Here is a 16,396-nt window from a genome sequence, read left to right as displayed (position 1 = left end):
TTACATGTTTTTAAATAAAACATTTCTACCAAAAACATTTCAGTCTGCACATATCACATAATCATATGTACTTCAAATGTTCTGTTTCAGTTCCAGTGTCCAGAGACAGGAGATTTGACTCTTTGCCTGATTTCTTGCTCTGGTCAGGAAACAGATGACCTCTGGTACGAGAGCATCACAGAACTGAGCAAATATGAACATAGTTGAAATATCAGATCTTTTCTTTGATATAAAATGTTTATTTCAAAGCACTTGAAAGGAACCAAAAGCCTTTATAGACACACATTGTCCTCTTTTATTTGTTTAGCGCTGTATACAATACTGATTGGGTCAAAGCTGCTTTACAGTTTGTCAAGAAGAGTCAGTCTTTCAGTTAAAGTCATTGATGATTCAGTGATGTTATCAGCCAGCTCAGCTCTCCTCTAAAAGTGTGCAATCAAGTCGACAGTGATGCCAAAAATTAAGTATCTTCAACTAAACACACCAAAGGAGAGAGCGGCAAGGAACTGAAACTCAATCGGTGACAGAACTGGAGAAGTGAAGAAATGAAGTGTGTGGATCCAAACCCTTGCAGCACAGATCCATCGTCCTCAGCTAGACCTGGAGAAACAACAGATCTAACAGTTCCAGAGCATCGGCTGTTACAGAGGGTTTTTCCTGATTTATTTTAAATGTAACGTGCAGAACCCAATGCTGATGAAGTACTGGAATAAATTCTTTCCGTATATTTTTTGTCAATTCGGTTTCTTTTGTAATTCTAATAAAATTAAAATTTCAAAGTCCGAAGAGGTCGTTTCAAAACCCTTGTGACAGCACATATTTTAGGACAATATAGTTTGAATAAAATCTTTTACCTTCACGTTACACTTTAACCTTTTTTATGACTACCAAATTGACAGTAAACAATAAAAATGAAGCAAATACAAAACTAAAATACAAATTATTCGATGCATCCAATAAACTGCATGCATGGATTTATGTTAGATAATCGGTTTACTATTTCAGGGCAGATTGTTGTAATACATACACTTCAGATATTATTCTATTCACATTCAAGCAAATCTCATGAAACGGATTACGAACCCAATTCTTTCCATTTTTTTCTTTAAAAACAGAGAAATGTAAAAAGGAAACTGCTCTGTTCTTTTATTCAATCATTACAAAAGGTTAAAAAAAACAAAAACAAAAAAAAAACCACACATACATATATATATATATATATATATATATTTTATTTTTATTTTTTTTCACAAAAGAAAAAGTGGAAATAAACATTGTGCAAAACACAAAAATGTTCACATGGGAAAATATGCTAAAAAGAGTCGACTTCAGGAGATATATCTAACAAACATACTGCTCTTAAATCAGCAGGTACAGAAATACAGCTACAATTGAAAGTCGTTCTGTCATAATAAAGAATAAAGTTGCACAAATGTTAAATAAATCACTTTATGAATATATTTAATGTTGTTTCACATCACCGAATGCAATATTTTAACATCTGTGACACCACAAAAATATAAAAAACATTTCAACAATATCAACATTTCAACAGCAAATCTCAAATATAATCAGATGGACATGCTGGAGTCCAACCAATTACAACTGAATAAAAGCAACAATATGAATGTTTTACAAATCTCAGAAAAAACAAAAAAATTATCTTCAGGAAAAATAAGATTCGTCAAAGAAAAACCCACCAAAGATCTATTTAAAAACAAAACCTGTATTCCCTCAATGCATAATGGATTGGTTTCAAAATGTAATAATTTTTGTAATAATGTAAAACAGTAAACACAAAATCAAGCCAGAAAAGCTTTACATTTGTAATACACAAGCAACATAAACAAGCATCTTTGAGCTTCTCTCGGCTCATGTTTGGCAGTGAAAAAACACAACAGAAGCACAGTCCTTTATCACACATCATCGCTCCAGACGGTCCAGCACAAATATAAACCCAAAACCAGTCTAGATCCTCTGCAGGGTTCCATTAAGACAGTCTTGCTGAAGTCATAAATGAGACGTGGCTCACAACAGAAGTATAATTGCGTCACGTTAGAAATGACTCTGCTCGTGCTCATGGATCTCTCACTTTATCTTGATTACTGTGATTGTCCTCACGCAAACAAACACTCGGTTATAGAATAATCTCTTTTTGATCATTCTTTGTGTCCTGAAGTCATAAAATAGTTTTTTTTTTTAAGTGTGTGCATTTATAAAAATCTAAAGTCATTCTGCCAATCAAACACAAGAATGATTTACTGAACTCATGTCATGGATATTCAGACTGAACATCAATTCTGATTTCTGAGCACTATAATCCGTACAAACACCACATACAGGGATCGTGTGATCTCACTGCTAAAAAAAAAACAAACACTTTCCACTCACAAAATTCAAGCTAAAACACAAAGTTTTCTTGTGGTGTAGTACACAGAAGATTCAGAGCCACATTACAGGTGAAAGCAGGTGTTTGGTGTGTAATTAGGCTGAAGCGTTAGTGTTGTAGTGTGTCTAACTCTGACGATGTAGCTACATACAGTCAGCGACGTTACTGGAGCCCTGGCCGACGTCTCGAATCTGACTGATGTGAGTGGAGCAGACGGCGACTCCAGCTCCGGCCCGACAGTGAGACACAGAGCCCACCAGCTCCCATCTGGTGCAGACACACACACAAACTAATTACATCTGAACTTAATCACAACTAGGGCTGTCAGAATAGCTGAAAAACTCAATTCGAATTTAAAATGCATAATTTCAGTTAGGGTGAAGAAAAGCTTTTTACTTCTCTTCTGAGGCCTCAAGATAGACATCGAGTAAAATATTACTGCACGTTTATTCAAAGCATTAAAATACATGACTGTGAAAAAACAATATTTAAAATAATTTTTATTAACCAATTATTATTAAGTTGCTTTACGAACTATAAACAAACCAGCATCATGCATGCATGCATTGTTTAATAAATAAAAAGGGCAGAAAACCAGTCACACAGAATAATTTTTTTTCATTTAAAACATCAGATGCAGTGGGATGGGGAACAAAAACCCAACATAAAGTCTCGAGATATTTTTAGAAAATTAAATACATTAATTTTACATGTCTTTCTAAATATGCGGCTCTCTTGTGCGAGACGCGAGTCCAACGGTGTCCCTCTAGAAAATGTGCGAAATATGCGTTCTGTGTGAACAGCTTGGTTTCAGTTTTGATGTAAACAAGATCTTCTCCACATTGATGTTCTCTTTTTTTTTTTTTTGTAGTGGCTTCAACTGGATAGGCTAACATAACCTTATAAAGCAATGCCACACACATCGTCATCGCATCTCGTGCGCCACTGATAAAGATCAAGTATACTTCGGCCGTCCACACACTATCTGCATTATGCCCTTTTCTTCATCCGCGTGTTGGCATTGTTTGAGACTGCGGACGGTGAGCGTACACGAGGTGAAAGATGAGACAGTAGCTACTGCCTTTGAAAGTTGTGTAACACGGCTGTGCGCGCGGGGAGATTGAATGCAACAGTACCGGGGCTCATAAGGCAGCTTCCTGCACACTTAAAATTAGAATGCAACGTTTTTGCATTCCAATGTGGGTTTTTATTTTAAATTCGACGAATATTCAAAATTTGATTTTTTTTTACAGCCCTAATCACAACCCATCTTCTGCAGAGATGTTCAGTTTTATATCTCACCTGTTCATCCGGGGCTCGAAGGCCTCCACCGTATTCAGGTAGATGTTTCCATTGTGGCCCCCCACTGCAAAGACACGCCCCATCACTGTGGCAACGCCGACTCCGCCCCTGGGCGTGGTCAACTCCGCCACATACTCCCAGTGATTGGTCCTGGGGTCGAAGCGCTCCACTGAGCTCAGCGGAGAATTATCATCAAACCCACCTTCAGACAAATACACATCACATGAAGCTCACAGATCTCCCTCCAGCAGAGCGTAGCTGAGCCTGGTTTCACATCAATCTCAAATTATGAAGATGAACAAATTCTGATTGTTACCAACAACGTAGAGGCATCCGTTGAGTTCACTGACACCGTTTCCAGCGCGCCGCTGCCCCATCTCTCGCACATCTGTCCATTTGTTCAGATGAGGATCGAAGCGCTCCACGCTGGACAGCGACGCAACACCGTCATTTCCCCCGACCGCGTACACATAGCCCTGTTGAACACAATCAAACCCATAAACAGAAGGAACAGAAGTCATTTACCCTCTCAAAACAATAGATGTGAAAGCTCGTCTGGGCTGGTGAATATTGTGTACAGTCAGGCTGGATGATTCAGTTAAAATAAAGTTATGATCTCTGAAGTCGTCTATATTACACAATGAATCTCTATTGATTCACGTTGATAGTTATTATGAAAGGATTTACCAATGTTTAGGAGAGTTCATTCTCTTTCTATTTTGTTTTATTTCTACAATGGTGTATAATATACATATGAACATGGCAGTCTATAAACAAACAAGTGTACAATGGTGTGTAAGTGACTCCTGATGAGGTTTTGTACCCCGAGCGCCACAGATCCCACGCCTCCTCTGGGTGTGTTCATAGGAGCCACGGCGCTCCAGCGGTCCGACTCGATGTCATAGCGCTCCACATCACTGAAGCAGGAGTTATCATCCAGACCTCCGATAGCGTAGATGGGTCCGCCGAGAGCAGCCAGCGCGATCCCCCTCCTGCCCAACACAAACACAGGACGATATCTCCCTCTTCATGTTCAGCTCCGTCTTCTGTGTCAATACTGGGGTGGAGCGGTTCAACTCACACGGTTCGGTTTGTGAATTTCAGAGTCACGGTTAGGTATGTGCTCTACTTAAAGAAAAACTGTCAAATAAAAATAAAGAAAATAAGAATAATCTAACTACAAGCAACAGCACCTGCTCTTATCATCTGATCGTGGGTGTATCTCTCTATTAGTTTTATTGTATCTTAGTGCTGCGTTTGACACAATTGACCACAACATTCTTTTGCATAGACTTGAACACTTTGTTGGCATCAGTGGAAGTGCATTAGCATGGTTTAAATCATACTTATATGACCGCCATCAGTGCGTAGCTGTGAATGAAGATGTATCATATCGATCACAAGTGCAGTATGGAGTACCTCAAGGCTCAGTACTAGGGCCGCTACTCTTCACGTTTGACATGTTACCCTTGGGAGATATCAATGTTAGGTAGATTATTCCAGAGTTTAGGCGTCAAATAGGAAAAGGATCTGCCGTCCGCAGTTGATTTTGATATTCTAGGTATTATCAAATACATCCACGTTTTTTTATACCGTCTATGATATCAACATGTGATGTTCAGGTCTCACCTGCGCATGCGAGCTATCAGCACTCGGGTGATAAAGACGTAAATTACTGCTCATATTCGGCATACAGCATTCACATTGAACAAGACTGAATGGTTTGTCCAGAATGTGCATCCATCAACAGACATACATTAGCAGAACCCTGTTTGTCAACGTGTTATTTATAGCAAATTGTTTTACAGATAATTTATCAGATTTAAGTTGAAAAGCCGTCCCAGCGTGTGCCGAACCATGTGTGGAGTTGCTGTCATAGTAACTCAAACCTGCTCGAGAGTAGCTTATTTCGTGTAAACAGGATTAGATCGCATCTTTTTAAGCAGAATTTATTTTTTAAATCCGTCAACTACCACCACTACTTTATTACTAGAGTATCCTACTGATCCATGGAGAGTCATTTAAAATAATAATCATTTAAAAATTAAAAGATAACATAATAATGTTGTGTAGTCTACAATACTATAGACACAGCCAGTTTTACTCACTGAAAGATTTATTTATCATAAAAGAATTACTTCATAACTGTATTCAAGTCTTACACACAGATAATATAGAGTCGTGGCTTGATGGAGCAGGAGATGCAGATAACAATATCTTGACCCTTAAGAAACTTTAATGCTGCCACATAACAAATCTGTTCAAATATAAAATTAAAGCTGAAATATTAATTGCTAATTACTACATCGAAATAAAATTTAAAGCCTGTAAAAATATTAGAAGCCGTGACTTTAAATAATTGGAATTCATGTAAAAAATGTAAATTAAAAACAGTGCACATTTCATTTATCTATCATAACATTTATGTTGTTTTGTTCATTTGGCTGTTTCTTTATAAAAATTCAAAAATGTGTCAAGTTTTTCGTCAGGTGTCTTTTTTTATTATATGATGTCATTATGTCACTATCATGCCGCCAGCCAATCACTGCACTGCTGATCGTGGTTTCGAGTATCGATACATAACGCCTTTTAAACCCAACCCATGAACGCGCGATTATCTCAGATAACTCAATCCAGTTATACTAATCATCAACAACAGGTGTGTTTGAAGATTGGAATTAGCCAGACCCTGATTAGTGTGATGATATCATCTTGGATGTGAAATTTAATCTTGGATGTAAGCGACGTACAAAGAAGGGACCCAAAGTCAATGAAACCTTGTATTCCTCATACCGTTTAGTGTTCATGGAGGCTTTCATCATCCACTTGTTGGTGTGTGGATCAAACATCTCCATGTTCCCGAGGTGCTCGTTGCCATCATGGCCTCCAACAGCATAAACTTTCCCTATAAAATGATGAATGTGAAGTTTTATTCTTATGTTAGAGTCATTTATTGTAAGCAGAAGGTTCCAGTATTCACTGTAGCTTTTACTTGTGTACTACTTTGTCCCACACTGACAAAAATTCTAATAATAATAATAATAATAATAATAATATATAAAATTGGTCTGTTTTATAACAGTAATAATTATTTAACCAGACTTGGGTTAAGGATGTCCTCTATTGACATAAATCAACACCCTGATATTTTGTAAAAAGTGGTATCAGTTCATCCCTACTTTAAAACACTAGTAAAGTAAAAGTCAAGTCATAAGTTTTTTAATCCCTCTGTAATTCTCCTTAAATCGTTGTTTTATTAGCTTTTCATATCTCTTTGTCACCTGCTACTGAAATCACTCCCACGTGTCTGCGTCTGCTGTTCATTTCAGGGCCGAAGAACCAGCTGTTTTTACTGATGGAGTAACACTCGATACTGCGGAACGGGTCTCCGGATCCCCCTCGTCCCCCGACGCAGAACAACACACCTGTCAGGGTTCTCCGTTAGACACAGCAGAACAACACAAGAGAGCAGGAACAATCACGGCTGTATCTCCTGACCTGCGGTGTGCTTCCGGGGAGTCGTACGGATCGAATACTCAAAGTCAGGAACGGTCTTGTTGCTCAGGTGTAAATGATAATTTCTTGCTTCATCCAGAAGGTCTCTGCAGCTCAAATTAGCCTTGATCATCTCCTCTTTAGCAACAGTGACTGTGAGGAAATCCACCGGCAGCAGAGGAAGACGCACCTGTGTGAGAAAAGCCCATCAGAACAGACTTTTAATACATTTGTTGACAACATTAGCTTAAAAAGAATCCAAGCCTGTTTCTGAAATATGATGTTGGATCTGTACAGCGCCCCCACTGGCCACAAGCTGAAGCTGGATCCGACAGAGTACTTCTGAACCGCTGCGGTCCGGTCGGGACATAAGAAGTTTCTTCGCTCAGACAATCCATCTCATGAACACTTAACTTGGCCGCAAACGTGTTAAACTCAACACTATTTATACATTTATGTATTGTACATGGTTATATCCTAATTACATATTCCATTTTTATTCTTTCTATCATCTTTCTAGTCACTGTCATTCTGCAAAAACTGTGGAAGCTTGTCACTAAAACAAATTCTTCGTATGTGTAAACATAGCCTACCTGGGAAAAAGGCTCTTTCTAAATATAACACTAAAAAGTGGGTGTGAAAATAATCCCAACAAACTTCCCATCCCAGCCCTGAGCAGCCAACCTGAGACATGATCTGATCCAGCCAGACATCATGGTGTTTCTGATTGGCTTTAAGCCATTTGACGGCGGCGTTGTACACTTGAGTCTCAGACTGAATGTTCAGGTCACTGGAGGCCAGCAGCGTCTTGAGGTGCTGCGGCGAGACGCAGATGAAATCCTCACACTCCACCACTTCACTGAAATGCTCGCATGCGTAGCGGTCAGCCATGTCCATCAGGTCCACCCTGTTGTGACTCTCTGCAAAGGTGCGGACGGCCAGACAGTTGGAGGGGTGGAAGTGTGCTTTCATGTATTCACAGCAGGCCCGAGCGATCAGCTCCACCTGCAGGATACACGCCGCGTACAGCAGCGGCTGAACGTTATCCACCGTCAGAGTCAGGCGCGAGGAGTACGCAAAGAGCACCAGGTCCTGGATGGCATCGGCGTCGAAATCTCGTATCTCAATCAAGTCCTGTTTGGCCTCGGCCATATCTGAGAGGAACATGGCGCGGAAGTACGGCACCACGCAGGCCAGAACCAGTTTGTGACATGGTATCAGTCTGTTCCCAACCTGGAGCGAGAAACAAAAGGGAGAGACTTAGAAACAGAAGAAGCTGCTGTGAGACTATATTCACGGTGTCAGATACCTTCAGAGTGACGTCACACAGCTCTCCGTTCTCATAAAACTGTGTGAGGGAGTTGTGGAAATCCTTCCAGGCCTCTTTAGCCTCGAACACGAACGATCCGTCCGCGTCACCCTCGCTATTAGACGGCTGCGACGAGCGTTTCTGCTGATTCCCATGTTCTGGCACCATGTCTTGCTCACACACACCGACACCTGCACACACACACACACACACACACATTCAAGAGAACATGATACTCAAGCAGAATGAAATACATCTCAAAGGAGAAGACCGTTAAATCCCATGATTGACACGCTGTTAGCGGTCTCTGTTAAATGGCACTTCTGAATGAACTCTGTGTTTGCCGACATGGTCCTCCACACACACACACACACACACACACACACACACCATCTTTGTTGCAGAACCACAGTTCAGTTATTCTTTATACTGAGCAACAGACTCTTTTAATTCTGTGACTCAACTAGCTCATAACAATCATAATCATATCATCTGAGAATTATTGATCACATGCAATGAAAATAACTGTACTATACTATATCAAGTACTATAAAAGACTTTACTTTAAAACTTCACTTCACTTAAAAAAAAAAAAATAAAAAAAAAATAAAAAAAAAAATAATAATAATAATAATAATAAAAATAAAGAGGATAAGGGAAGTCGTGGCCTAATGGTTAGAGGGTCGGACTCCCAATCGAAGGGTTGTGGGTTCTAGTCTCGGGCCGGCAGGAATTGTGGGTGGGGGGAGTGCATGAACAGTTCTCTCTCCACCTTCAATACCACGACTTAGGTGCCCTTGCTCAAGGCATCGAACCCCCAACTGCTCCCCGGGCGCCGCAGCATAAATGATGAACACTGCTCCGGGTGTGTGCTCACAGTGTGTGTGTGTGTGTTCACTGCTCTGTGTGTGTGCATTTCGGATGGGTTAAATGCAGAGCACAAATTCTGAGTATGGGTCACCATACTTGGCTGAATGTCACTTCACTCACCTTCACTTCACTTTATAAAGATTTAATAGCATCTTTTTATATTTTGAATGCTGGGTAGGATCACATATGACAAACTACACTTTATCCCCTCAAAAACGCTACACAACGAGACATATAGATATATAAATATCTAAAATAAACGAGATAAACACTGGCAAAGATATTGCATGCTACCAGTTAATGAACCATTTTTGTTGTTTTTATCCTATAAGTAACTGCTTCAACGCTGTTTGTCATTTTTCGTTAATAAACTGCATTAAAAGCCTTTTTATTTTAACACTTTTTTTTTTACTACACCTAATTGTGTAACGTTAAGCTAAATGTTTAAACAACCAAAACATGACAGCATGAGCTAAAACGTCAACACGGATTCACGAGCAGGAAATATCAGAGATGAACCTTATTGACTTTAAGCAATTCAGCAAAATTAAAATAAAATCAATTACATGCGTGAATTGGGTATTTTATCGATATTTTACCGCATTTTCAACAGCCGCACTTCCTCTGTGGACGGATCGAGGGCACTTCCGCGTTCTGAAGCACTATGAACTCTGGACCTTGTAGTCCAAACCATTGAAATGCTTTTACTCTGTCACGCAGGGGCGGTGTTAGGGGTGGGCCCCGAATGTTTTAATACCACCATGCCATCAATGAGTTTTCATGCCCAATAAAGTAATTTATATTAGAATTTAAATAAATAAATATCTCTCGACTCTCACGTCTACAGTGTCTGTCAATTTACGCGTTGTCATTCACACCCGACAAAAACCGCCCACTGAATCTAGTGCTTCTGACTGACATGAAACTGGCCAACCATCGATGAGCGTCTGTACGATCCAGCCAATGAAATGAGATCTTTTGGAGGCAGGCGGTTTGTTGGCGTGTAGAATTTTACTAGATCAATTTATTTGAAAATTAAAATGGATATTTCAAAATTCTTCTTCTTCTTCTTTTTCTTCTTCTTCTTCAAAAAAAAAAAAAAAAAAAAAAAAAAAAAGGAATAAAACACCCCCAGCCAACACTTGAACGCCAAGATACAACAGCTTCAGGTATCTGTAACTTTTAATCATAGTATTATATTTCTTTTTCGGTTGTAAATTGTGTCTTAACGTTACATTTTGAACATCTAACAGTTAACGGTTGCGCAGCACAGTCTTTAGGACACACACACACACACACACACACACACCCTAACCTTCACAGGAAACTTTGGGCATTTTTACTTTCTCAAAAAAAACTCATTCTGTTTGATTTATAAGCGTTTTGAAAAATGGGGACATGGGTTATGTGCTCATAAGTCACCCTCTCCTTGTAATAGCTGTGTCATACCCATGTCATTATACAGAGTTGTGTCCTGATATGTCACAAAAACATGCCCACACACACACACACACACACACACACACACACACACACACACACACACACAGAGCGGTTATAATGTTTGCTTAGCAAGGTCTGTGGCAGACTTTTCTGTCAAGACAACAATTCAAAAATACATATTTCGCAAAGGAAATGTTTCCAAACAAAGCATGTTGTTGTGCTCTGCAGCAACACACAGCGGTGTTTACTGAATAAATTTGCTCGAGTAACTTTTAGCGTACTTTTTTTCTGAATGAATCATCCGTTTCAAACGAATCCATTGATTAAATGACAGACTGACTCACTCATTAAGGCAGTGGCATGCCGCCACCTAGTGGCAAAGTACCGTTCAATTTTTTTTTCATAATTTCATATTTCTGTATTCCAAATTTTATATTTGATACATTAGCCTTATAAGATTATTTATGCAATTTGTAAGTAATGTGTAAGTGCTCCTTCAAAAATATAAAGGTATAGAGTCCTGCATTTATAATTACACTTGGTTTTGAGTGTACATAAACACAGAGATAAAGTCCTTTGACCAGATATCTTTGTAGAGTAAGAGTGTGTTAGTGCACTGCTTAATGTTTGCTTCTGATCCCTGTTCTACCAGGACGAGTGTAGCCAGTCAGGCTTGATTGGAAAATAAAAGAAAACAGGGACAGAGACAAAAAAAAAAAAAAAAAAAAAAAAACTGAGATAGAGACACAACATCAGCATATGTGTCAGTATACAAGGGATAAACTTTAAATAAAATGTTTTACATTTGTTTTTTGTTTTTGTTTATTTTAAACAAATTAAATCTTTCTGATTTATTAAAATAAAAAGTAACATACATGGATTTTTCTGGGCTAAGCCCCGAATCTCCACTCACCCTAGAACCCTAGAAGTCACGTGTTCCCCATAGAGATCGGGAAGATCATAGACACTCCCTCCAGTATTTCACGATTTTGCTATCGCTGAATTGATCGCAAAATCAAGCAAACTCCTCATTTTTCTTAAAAGATCGCAAATTTTTGTAATTGCCACATATTTTTTACTTAATATGCCATACAGGCGTTACATTTTAAAATACTATACAAAATAATTAATCAGAATACTTACTCCTGCTCACTCACGCCAAAGAACTCCCCGCTCAAGCTCGCCGTCTCTGCAAGATTAACGATGGCAGTAAAACCCGACAAGTTAACTTAACTCTAACCGTTTGAGTAAACAGTTTGCCTTGATTTAAACCCTGTAAGTTTTAAAACTTTGCATTCAAGTAATTAAGTGATTAACTAAGTGCTGATTGATAACTAATTAACAACTATCACTCAGTTAATTACTTAATTGCAATACATATCTTCTTTCAGTGAACTCAACTGAATTAAGTTCAATCAATCAATCACCTTTATTTATATAGTGCTTTAAACAAAATTCATTGCGCCAAAGCACTGAACAACATTCATTTGGAAAACAGTGTCTCAATAATGCAAAATGATAGTTAAAGGCAGTTCATCATTGAATTCATTGATGTCATCTCTGTTCAGTTAAATAGTGTCTGTTTTAATTTGCAATCAAGTCAACGATATCGCTGTAGATGAAGTGACCCCAACTAAGCAAGCCAGAGGCGAAAGCGGCAAGGAACCGAAACTCCATCGGTGACAGAATGGAGAAAAAAACCTTGGGAGAAACCAGGCTCAGTTGGGGGGCCAGTTCTCCTCTGACCAGACGAAACCAGTAGTTCAATTCCAGACTGCAGCAAAGTCAGATTGTGCAGAAGAATCATCTGTTTCCTGTGGTCTTGTCCTGGTGCTCCTCTGAGACAAGGTCTTTACAGGGGATCTGTATCTGGGGCTCTAGTTGTCCTGGTCTCCGCTGTCTTTCAGGGCAGTAGAGGTCCTTTCTAGGTGCTGATCCACCATCTGGTCTGGATACGTACTGGATCCGGGTGACTGCAGTGACCCTCTGATCTGGACACAGACTGGATCTGGTGGCCACGGTGACCTCGGAACAAGAGAGAAACAGACTAATATTAGCGTAGATGCCATTCTTCTAATGATGTAGAAAGTACGGTGTTATGTGAAGTGTTCCGGTTCCAGTTTACCTAATTAATGCAGCCTAAAAATCCTTTAACGGATTTGGATATTAAAAGCATATTAGTATGTTATGTGTATGCCAGGTTAAAGAGATGGGTCTTTAATCTAGATTTAAACTGCAAGAGTGTGTCTGCCTCCCGAACAATGCTAGGTAGGTTATTCCAGAGTTTAGGCGCCAAATAGGAAAAGGATCTGCCGCCCGCAGTTGATTTTGATATTCTAGGTATTATCAAATTGCCTGAGTTTTGAGAACGTAGCGGACGTAGAGGAGTATAACGTAAAAGGAGCTCATTCAAATACTGAGGTGCTAAACCATTCAGGGCTTTATAAGTAATAAGCAATATTTTAAAATCTATACGATGTTTGATAGGGAGCCAGTGCAGTGTGGACAGGACCGGGCTAATATGGTCATACTTCCTGGTTCTAGTAAGAACTCTTGCTGCTGCATTTTGGACTAGCTGTAGTTTGTTTACCAAGCGTGCAGAACAACCACCCAATAAAGCATTATAATAGTCTAACCTTGAAGTCATAAATGCATGGATTAACATTTCTGCATTTGACATTGAGAGCATAGGCCGTAATTTAGATATATTTTTGAGATGGAAAAATGCAGTTTTACAAATGCTAGAAACGTGGCTTTCTAAGGAAAGATTGCGATCAAGTAGCACACCTAGGTTCCTAACTGATGACGAAGAATTGACAGAGCAACCATCAAGTCTTAGACAGTGTTCTAGGTTATTACAAGTAGAGTTTTTAGGCCCTATGATTAACACCTCTGTTTTTTCTGAATTTAGCAGTAAGAAATTACTCGTCATCCAATTTTTTATATCGACTATGCATTCCATTAGTTTTTCAAATTGGTGTGTTTCACCGGGCTGCGAGGAAATATAGAGCTGCGTATCATCAGCATAACAGTGAAAGCTAACACCATGTTTCCTGATGATATCTCCCAAGGGTAACATATAAAGCGTGAAGAGTAGCGGCCCTAGAACTGAGCCTTGAGGTACTCCATACTGCACTTGTGATCGATATGATACATCTTCATTCACTGCTACGAACTGATGGCGGTCATATAAGTACGATTTAAACCATGCTAATGCACTTCCACTGATGCCAACAAAGTGTTCAAGTCTATGCAAAAGAATGTTGTGGTCAATTGTGTCAAACGCAGCACTAAGATCCAATAAAACTAATAGAGAGATACACCCACGATCAGATGATAAGAGCAGATCATTTGTAACTCTAAGGAGAGCAGTTTCAGTACTATGATACGGTCTAAATCCTGACTGGAAATCCTCACATATACCATTTTTCTCTAAGAAGGAATATAATTGTGAGGATACCACCTTTTCTAGTATCTTGGACAGAAAAGGGAGATTCGAGATTGCTCTATAATTAACTAGTTCTCTGGGGTCAAGTTGTGGCTTTTTTATGAGAGGCTTAATAACAGCCAGTTTGAAGGTTTTGGGGACATGTCCTAATAACAATGAGGAATTAATAATAGTCAGAAGAGGACCTATGACTTCTGGAAGCACCTCTTTTAAGAGCTTAGATGGTATAGGGTCTAACATACATGTTGTAAGTTTAGATGATTTAACAAGTTTATACAATTCTTCCTCTCCTATAGTAGAGAATGAGTGGAACTGTTCCTCAGGGGGTCTATAGTGCACTGTCTGATGCGAAACTGTAGCTGACGGCTGAATGGTTGCAATTTTATCTCTAATAGTATCGATTTTAGAAGTAAAGTAGTTCATAAAGTCATTACTGCTGTGGTGTTGGGAAATGTCAACACTTGTTGAGGCTTTATTTTTCGTTATTTTAGCCACTGTATTGAATAAATACCTGGGGTTATGTATGTTTTCTTCTAAAAGAGAAGAAAAGTAATCAGATCTAGCAGTTTTTAATGCTTTTCGGTAGGATATGCTACTTTCCCGCCAAGCAATACGAAATACCTCTAGTTTTGTTTTCCTCCAGCTGCGCTCCATTTTTCGGGCTGCTCTCTTTAGGGTGCGAGTATGCTCATTATACCATGGTGTCAAACTGTTTTCCTTAACCTTTCTTAAGCGTAAAGGAGCAACTGTATTTAAAGTGCTAGAAAAGAGAGAGTCCATAGTTTCTGTTACATCATCAAGTTGTTCTGAGTTTTTGGATATGCTAAGGAATTCGGATACATCAGGAAGATAACTTAAAAAGCAGTCTTTTGTGGTAGAAGTGATGGTTCTTCGATACTTGTAACAAGAAGTAGAATTTACAATTTTGGCTATATGAAGTTTACACAGAACTAAATAATGATCTGAGATATCATCACTTGGCTGAATAATTTCAACACTATCAACATCAATTCCATGTGACAGTATTAAATCTAGAGTATGATTTCGACAATGAGTAGGTCCTGAAACGTGTTGTCTAACACCAATAGAGTTCAGAATGTCTATAAATGCTGATCCCAATACATCTTTTTCATTATCGACATGGATATTAAAATCACCAACTATTAAGACTTTATCTGCAGCCAGAACTAACTCGGATGTAAAATCACCAAACTCTTTAATAAAGTCTGTATGGTGCCCTGGTGGCCTGTATACAGTAGCCAGTACAAACATAACAGGGGATTTATCATTAACATTGGTTTCTCTGGATAATGTTATATGAAGCACCATTACTTCAAACGAGTTATACTTGAAGCCTGCCCTCTGAAAAATCCTGAAAACGTTATTATAAATTGAAGCAACACCTCCCCCTTTGCCTTTTAGACGCGGCTCGTGTTTATAACAATAATCTTGGGGGGTGGACTCATTTAAAATAATGTAATCATCAGGTTTTAGCCAGGTTTCTGTCAAGCAGAGCACATCTATATTATGATCAGTTATCATATTATTTACAAAAAGTGTTTTCGTAGAAATGGATCTGATATTCAATAAGCCAATCTTTATCATTTGTTTATCCATATTGCATTTGTTTTTTATTTGTTGAACCTCAATTAAATTGTTAACCTTAACTTGGTTTGGACGTTTTTTTGTATTTTCTAGTTCGTGGAACAGACACAGTCTCTATAGTGTGATATTTAGGTGAAAGAGTCTCTATGTGCTGAGAATTAACTGACCTGTGTGACGTGAGGCAGCTAGCAGACGGTCGGTTTAGCCAGTCTGTCTGCTTCCTGACCTGGGTAATCACCACGGTAAGCAGGGAGGGGACCAGAGCATATTACAGTGTCTGACATCGTGCTTGCAAGTTCACACACCTCTTTAAAGTTATTTTTAGTGATCTCCGACTGGCGAAGTCGAACATCATTAGCGCCGGCATGTATAACAATCTTACTGTATTTACGTTTAGCATTAGCCAGCACTTTTAAATTTGCCAAGATGTCAGGCGCTCTGGCTCCCGGTAAACATTTGACTATGGTGGCTGGTGTCTCTATATTCACGTTCCGTACAATAGAATCGCCAATAACTAGAGCACTTTCATCAGGTT

At 39.0% G+C, this 16,396-nt stretch overlaps 1 protein-coding gene across 2 annotated transcripts; it reads right to left on the bottom strand.

Annotated features, from left to right (window-relative positions):
* Positions 1-1,444: 1,444 nt before the first annotated feature.
* On the bottom strand, positions 1,445-10,109 carry klhl8 (kelch-like family member 8). 2 transcript variants are annotated; one of them, XM_052537812.1, is made up of 10 exons: positions 9,965-10,109; positions 8,496-8,686; positions 7,871-8,419; positions 7,190-7,376; positions 6,973-7,116; positions 6,485-6,596; positions 4,515-4,683; positions 4,008-4,167; positions 3,692-3,893; positions 1,445-2,656 (listed from the first exon to the last, which is right to left on the bottom strand). In XM_052537812.1, the coding sequence occupies exons 2-10, from the start codon at positions 8,661-8,663 to the stop codon at positions 2,533-2,535; spliced, it is 1,815 nt and encodes a 604-aa protein (XP_052393772.1). In that variant the 5' UTR covers positions 8,664-8,686; positions 9,965-10,109; the 3' UTR covers positions 1,445-2,532. The 2 variants fall into 2 exon arrangements, with proteins under 2 accessions (XP_052393772.1, XP_052393771.1); XM_052537811.1 differs by having other exon boundaries at positions 9,932-10,095.
* Positions 10,110-16,396: the final 6,287 nt, after the last annotated feature.

Source organism: Carassius gibelio, chromosome A21, assembly GCF_023724105.1.
Source record: "Carassius gibelio isolate Cgi1373 ecotype wild population from Czech Republic chromosome A21, carGib1.2-hapl.c, whole genome shotgun sequence".
NCBI classification, from domain to species: Eukaryota; Metazoa; Chordata; class Actinopteri; order Cypriniformes; family Cyprinidae; genus Carassius; species Carassius gibelio.
Note: the sequence above shows the minus strand (reverse complement) of the source record. Positions and strands in the feature narration are given on the sequence as shown.